The 7868-nt window shown below is 36.2% G+C and overlaps 1 protein-coding gene across 3 annotated transcripts in view; it reads right to left on the reverse strand.

Moving 5' to 3' along the window:
- LOC149424314 (aromatic-L-amino-acid decarboxylase-like) overlaps positions 1-7786 on the reverse strand; it is a 30498-nt gene extending 22712 nt beyond the window's left edge. The window contains exons 1-2 of one of the 3 annotated variants that reach the window (XM_089651437.1): positions 7710-7786; positions 5113-5197 (exon numbers count right to left, since the gene is read on the reverse strand). In XM_089651437.1, coding sequence (XP_089507563.1) covers positions 5113-5192 — 80 coding nt within the window. In that variant the 5' untranslated portion in view covers positions 5193-5197; positions 7710-7786. Of the gene's footprint in view, positions 1-5112; positions 5198-7705 lie in introns of all 3 variants that reach the window. The other 2 variants (XM_089651439.1, XM_089651440.1) reach the window with 2 other exon arrangements.
- Positions 7787-7868: the final 82 nt, after the last annotated feature.

The raw sequence follows: 7868 nt of genomic DNA on the forward strand, positions 1-7868 counted from the left end.
TATTCATCACAGGAACTATCTTCAGATTAAAAATCTCCATAAAATCCCTACCCACTATCAATTCCGTGCCATTAACCACAACAGTAAATAATAAATTATTTTTAAGATTATTGTATTCTACGGTAAAACAGGCACTACCTACAATATTAAGTGGTTTGCCATCGTATCCTGATAAAGTACGCTTATCTGGTGACAATGTTACATTTCTAAAATAACGATTGAAAATAAAATCCGGCATGACCGACATGCTTGCCCCTGAATCAATCATAGCAGCACATTTCACTTCGTTAATTACCACATTAGCCCTAAACGGATTAATGTATGAAATACTATTATTCTGGGATTGTTCAAAAATCGGATTAACCTTGTTATTCCTACAAAATTTCTTCAAATGCCCTACCTTGTGACAATTAAAACATTTTGCGTTCTTGAATTTACAATATTTTTCTACATGATATTCACCGCAAATCGTACATTTTTTATTCCTCGGTTCGGGGCTCTTTGAACGAGATAACCTTGAAAAACCTTGAGTTTCTCCCAAACGCGACGAATGTCTCCCGGGCGAATTTGAACGATTCGAAATGGCATTCACATCCGAATTCCCTGCGGAAAATTCAGATTTAATTTCTGGAACCAGATTGTCTAAAACTGAAACCGTTATTGCTAACTCTTCCATCTTGTTAAATGTTAATTTAGTTCCCTCTAGAAAAATTTTCTCCTTAGCCCGGCCTGGTAAAATACCGATTGCAAAGGCATCCGCTAAGCTTTCTGGCAAGCGCGTTCCAAATTCGCAAAAAGAAGATAAACCCCTTAGACGGACCGCGAAATCTCTAACCGATTCCCCATGCGATTGCTTGGCTTGATAAAATTTTTCTCGTTCCTTGAATACCGATCGCGGTCTGGAACAATGTTTCTCAATTAATTCTATTAACTGATCAAATGCCACGTCTGTAACTTTAGCAGGGAAACATAAGTTGATCAAAAGAGTTAATGTCTCCGCTTCCAGAAGATTCAGCAAATAAGCGCGTTTCTGTGAAGCATCTAACTTAGTCGTTTTAATGTCATCACGAATTAGAAGGAACTGTTCTAACCTCAAGCGGAATAGACTCCAATCTCCATTAACGTGGGAGAACCTGGAAATTCCGCCCGATTCCATGATTGCAACGACAACAACACAAAAAAAAAAAACCCACCCGGCAACAATAACACCTTCCAGAAACAAACAAGAAACAAGACAACCTGACTCCAGGAACCGGCGCCGATGCAGTCCAGCGCCCAGCCGCTTCCCGGAATTCGAAATCTTCTTCTTCTGTAAAACTTGTCTGGTCTTTGTTACCCAGGGCCACCGATCTGGTCTTTGTTACCCAGGACCACCGATCTGGTCTTTGTTACCCAGGACCACGTGGTTATTTATTCTTCGCTGGATTCTTCGTCTGGTCTTTGTTACCCAGAACCACGAAATTATTGATTCTTCGCTGGATTCTTCGTCTGGTCTTTGTTACCCAGAGCCACGTTATTTACTTCCAATTGTCCTTATTATGCCCAGTTTATCTCCATTTATTGTCACCTCGACAATAAAATCCCGGAGATTTTTTTTCTGCAAGTCACTGGTGTGAAATAATCCGACTTGCCGGCAATCCGAAAAACTGTTTCCGTATACTCCTTTTTAAGCTGCGCCACTGTAACGTATTGATGTTTACAGGTTATAGAATACTGGGCCCTCAATCTCCAGTATTCTATCGAGGATAGGGATCTGGTATTATCTCTATTAAAAGTCGTAGATTCTGATATACGGAGGTTGTTTTAATCGTAATATAATATACTGACAATACAAGTAACAAGTAGCCTAACGGCCGTCTAGCGAGAGAATGACTTCGCGCCAGCCGACGATGTCATACAAGGCCTGTAGTAGCGTTCGGTTATCTTCGGTAGAACCCGAAGCTAAACGAGCGCAAACACCAAACACTACAATAACGCTTGATAATTCACGACGTACATAGAAACCAACACCTCCCCCACGTTTAGGACGAGGGGAAAGATATAAGTTATAACCCGGAATTGCTCTATCAGTTGTACCTCTGCTTGCATCAATCCAAGTTTCGTTCAAGGCTAATGCATCGATTTCGTGTTCTCTAATATAGATACATAGATCATCAAAGCCTGTACCAAGCGATTGTGCATTTAGAAAACCAATAGTCAGTCTACGTTTTTTATTATTATTTGGAGCCATTTATGTAATATGCAATCATCTTGAATGGTAAAGACAAGATATTGTAATATACAGTATTTGAACATAGAGAAGTTGAATGAAATAACAACATGGATAATTTAAGCAAACACAGCACAAGATTTAAATAATCTGGAGGTAATAAATAAAACATAAGGTTTTTAGCGCATGAGAAGTTAATGTAATGAACGTGTAGGAATTGTAAGATAAAGAGACATAAGAATAGAACAGAAAAAATAAAGTTGGAACTCAATACCACTGCCCGTCCGGTAAAATTAATAATATAATATGGTTGCCATAATGTCGCACTACGCGCATAACAACAGCAATATAATAAATCGAGATCATCAATATTGGTAATACTTCGTATATTCTGGTGTACAATTTTTAGACTGTACGATTCCCAACAGTATTTATTTATGTCTTTAGGATTATCAACTACATAATTGTTGCATGTGAGCATAGATTCATCGGGAATCCCAAAAGAATGTTGGATCATTTTTAAAGTAAGTTATTTGTAAGTAAACCCACACGGTAATATTAATTTGGGATGGTAAATTTATGTTTTTGATGTGTGAACAAAGAGTACATAAGTTTGGTTGCTCAGTTATTGACATAAAATAATATACATAAATTATTGTAATACATAAATTGTGAGAAAACATTAGCCATTTCATGTTCTTCGAATGGTACAAATAAAAATTGCAATTGGTATTAGTGGTGAATTGAGGGTTAGCTAGTAATTTCTTATAATAAGGAAGTAAAGTAGCGGGGTCAGAGAGACACAATGATATAGTTGTAAATTTGTCATATAAGAATTTCCTGATAATGTGTGGGTAATATAAATGCACCACGATGTTAATAATTAAATTATTAATTGAAATGTCTGACATCGTGCTTATTTGGGGATTGAACAATGCAATATTGTAGTATTTTTTTGAAAGGAATAGAAATATCATGAAATATAGGAACACTCTGATTAACATTTTGAAAAGGGATACAGGTAGTATGGGTATGATTGCATTTGTGAGTCATAGTGCAAGTAAGATATTCTCAGAGGTGATATGTATAGCTCTCGATTCCGTGGTTTGGCGTATATATACTCGTCCCGCTTTTACCCATACGAATGCAAATTTTTTATCAATAGCCGTCTTCTTCGCTAGGTAAAGTAGGCGTTTATTTGTTGAAGTCAGGCGTTCCGATATATATACCGGCGTGCGCGGTCCGGAGAGTCCTATTGAGGTCGTGTTGAGTTTGTCTTCCTTAGTCACAGCATTCATATTGTACCTTTTTACATCGTTTAAAAAGACATCTCTTACGTGAACGTGCTTAAACCGCACAATTATGGGTCTGGTTTTTTGGGGGATTGTCTTACCCGGAGACCTATAGCTGGTCTCAATGTCATTTTTCGTAGTGTTTGTTTTTATTTCTTGATTTATGTTAAATAAAATATTTGCCAAATTCTCACCTTCAACCTCCGGTATACCTCTTATTTCGGCGGCAAAATATTTTTGTTGCCGATCTTGATCGTCGATCTTTAATTCGAGCATAGTTAGTTTTGCCTCGAGTTCTGTGTTTTTTTTTTGAACGGAGTCTATGCTTTGTAGTTTTATCAGAGATTTTTTAAAGTCTTCTTCAAATCCCTCCATTTTGCTATTAAAGAATGTTAGCGAGGCCTTGAAGTCCTTGAATTCATCGAACATTTCGTATAATTTCGTCTGGACATTCTTGAATCCCTGTAGCTCAGTCTTGATTTGACGTAATTCATGTGTGATTAGGTCGAGCTGTGTTTCTCCTACTTTAGTGGTGCTGGCCGCTGGGGTCTCCTTCCTGGAAATGGAAGTAGAACGCGCCGTACTGCGCGTTTCCGTCTTGCAGCCAGTGCATTTGGTATTATTGCGTTTTTCTTGGGAGAGTTTTCGGTAATGACCTTCACTTACGCCACCGCAGGCGAAATGTAGACTCTCCTTGCAGGAGGAGCACCAGAACATTGATTCCCTCGTGAGTATGGGTTCCGGGCACTTGCTGCAGGTGGTGCTCTCCATATTGCAGGGAGTTATTATGTATTACACTGAACAATCGACACAGAAACTGAGTTGTAAAAAAAATTATATTTTAGTATTACAGTTTTGAAGGATTTGTATTAGACTATTATATTTAGTTTATTTTGTTGTTGGATTTAATATCACATTTATTTTTAAAATTACAGTATATATTTGATTTAGTATTGGATTTATTTTGTTTGATTTATTGGATTGCCATCTGTTGGACAAAATGTAAATCAAACTTCACAACGTAAAAAATAAAAAATAAATGTCTACTCTGGGTTTCGAACTCACGTCCCAGGATGGTAGATCGGAATGTGTCGGCGCCTCTCACCACGCTGCCAAGTACCGATACACAATTAGCGTGATTTAATCCAATATAACTGGTAGACTTGCGAAATAGTCGTACAAAAGGTCTAAATTGTGGTTTAGTTGTTTGACACTTAGGTATATAACGACTGTTTTTTTTTTAAATAAATCATGAAATTCACGTTCGCGCACAACGGGTTCACTGGTTTAGTAGTAATTATTTTTAATGTTTGTTATTTAGATTCACTTTTCACTATGTTTATTACGATTGTTTGTTACCTTCTTTTGTATGTCAGAAGGTGTTGATATAAAACACAAATTTAATGTCGGTTTGTCGTTTTTTAGAATAGCGCAGCTCACAGATAGTGCGCAAACGCAAAAATGATTATATTCACTTGAATTCTAACTTTAATTCTAACTTTAAGATTGTTTTATTTTTAAATTAGTTTATAGTAAAATGAAATGCGACTGGTCGGTAGGTAGTTTTTGTAGTATGTGTTTTTGACTAATATCAACTGTTTGTGTATTTACCTTTCGCGAATGTTCTCCAAATAGTTGGAGATATAATCCAACATCTCCTTGGCAAACAATTTGAATTCTGGTGCCTCCATGACTTCTGAAAATTGCACAAAATCTTGTTGATGTTTTCATAAATGTGTTATTTTCTATGAAAAATAGTTTAAATAGTTTCTATGAAAAACTCTCCCTACCAACATTTTCCAAATATCAGTTTTTTATGTGTATACCGCACATGAGTCCCACCTCCTCCCGATCTTCTGAAGCCAGTGAGTCTACGGCATCCCATACGGGTAGTGTGGAGGGGAAGCAGATGAGGAACAGAAATGTGGGGAAGTACCTGGCTATTCAGATCCAAACACGGCTAAAGCCATTTCATGCAATATTTCAATTCTGAATGCTGATATTTCTCCTACATGTTATTTTCATTTAATTGCTTATAAAAAATAGTTAATTAAATGGATTTTACTTTACGGGATTCGAACCCGCAACCTCCAGATTGCTTCGAAAGTCTTACTCTTCGACCACGGAGGATTTCATCAGAATTGAATGAAATGACAAAAAATTAAAACTACAAAGAGTTAGGCAGATATGTAAAACTAAAATTAACACAAGGAAAAGCTATTTGACTTCGACGGCTGTCGAACTATGTTTTCCGACTGTAGTGTTGGGTAGAACACGATATCAGAATGGGTTTGTATGAGGTACTCAAATACTGAAATGCGGTGTTGAGGTGTCAAATGAGAAGAGGTGTAGCAACATTTAATTTCCGAGAGGGTGGCTAGAGAATTTCATATACCAGTTAGGACTAGTAACGATATATTTTTACAGTCACATATATTCAAAGTAGCATGGTGATGTGGCGGCACGCCACTGGTAACACGCGGGACATGAGCAGTGTTATTTTAGTCACCCAGTCAGTTAGTCCTTAGCACTCAGTGTACACCGCGGGAGTTGCACCTAGGCTTGGAGACCACTTCGCCGGCCTGCGCCCCCTTGCATGTTGGCCCCACGACATCAACAACAGCCAAACTTCTCGGTGTCAATTTAGATTCGGACTTTTCGTTTAAAAGTCAAATATATAGGACTGTAAGCACCGTTTTTTTCACCTAAGACAACTCAAGTCTGTTCGAAGAAACCTTCCTACAGAAGCAACAAAACTACTTATCAACTCTTACGTAGTCTCACATCTCGATTACTGCAACGGCATTTATGCCAGCCTTCCAAAATATCAAATTGACAAACTTCAATCATTGTTTAATGCAGCAACACAGCTCATAACCTGGGTTTCTAAATATTCGCACATTTCAGAACACCTTCGTAACCTTCACTGGCTCAAGTGCCCTGAATGAATCCTGTACAAATTGTGCTGGATGGTGTTTAAATCCATCAAAGAAATGGCCCCACCCTACATCTCTTACCAGCAACATTATCAGCTGTAAGAGAAATACTAAGTTTGGTGATCGCGCCTTCGGAGCATCTGGGCCAAAGGCTTGGAAAAAACTGCATCCGGAACCAAGATCCATAACAAGTCCAACACATACCCTTATTAAATATAACATTCCTGAGAGAAAGTCCAATTATATCCAATTTTCCAATTATGTCCTAAATCCTGTATCTAAATTTTGCTAATAAACAATTAGTTAATGTTAATTAAGTGTTACTCTTAAATGACCTATCAGGTAAGTATGGTACTGTATATTACCTCCATATATAGATGTAATAACATAGATCATTGTAGAGATGTATTATATATTTGTACAACGCCCTTCGGGTGATTTTGCACAAAAACGACGCTATACAAATCACCCAAATATTATTATTGTTTATAATTAAATGATTAAGTAGGTACCTTCCTATAAGGTAATTTTTTTTACGGAATATTATGTTGATTTTCATTTTTAAACGTGGAACTTATTTGTTAAGAATGCAGACTATTCCGTGATTTTTTCTCCTTAGAGTTATTTGAAGAGATAAATAATAATAATAAATAGCTCTGAACTTTAATTTATAAATACAATGACAAATATAATTTATTAATTCGTAAATGTTTTCGGTTTAATAATCTATAAAATAAGTGAGGTCAATTGGGGCAAATACATTATATTTTAAGACATGTCTTTTCAGATATCCTGATGCTTTTTGTTATTTTGCGTGTAAAATTTTTATCATTAGTATAAATTCGTTGACAAATTTATTTTCGGAAACTGTTTACCTTTATAAAAAAAGCCTACCAATTTCCAAAACAATATGATGTATATACATATATTTAAAACTATGTTTGTTCAATCTAACGTTTTAAAAAGATTTGGAAATAATATTGAAATAAACAGATTTGTTAAGAAGTTCCGTCAAAATTAATATAATAAACCGAATTTATAAAACTAATTTATAACACCTACCTAGTGAATTTATAACCATTTCTTTTGCAGATCACCACTTCAATATTTTTACAGAAATAATATACCAGTTAATTTAACTAAAGCAATAATTTATTCATGTTTTCTAATCTGTGCCTCAAAATTATTTTTTATAAATACGGTATGTAAAGTATAACTATTTTTAAATAAGTAATATAAAATGAGTTACCAAAATAATATGGACATACCTACTTGAGGGTTTCACCAACAACTGTTTAAAGTGTCCAAGCTGGAGCTAGCTTCTGCGTCCACTGAGTGTAGGTAACAACTGAAAGGTTGTACGGGAAATCACAAATCAGCAGCGGACAACGCGAACTTTTATCACCATGTTCGGGACCGTATTTGGGCGCA

This window comes from Hesperophylax consimilis, chromosome 4 (genome assembly GCF_061612785.1).
Source record: "Hesperophylax consimilis isolate HC1 chromosome 4, BYU_Hcon_1.0, whole genome shotgun sequence".
Classification (NCBI taxonomy): domain Eukaryota; kingdom Metazoa; phylum Arthropoda; class Insecta; order Trichoptera; family Limnephilidae; genus Hesperophylax; species Hesperophylax consimilis.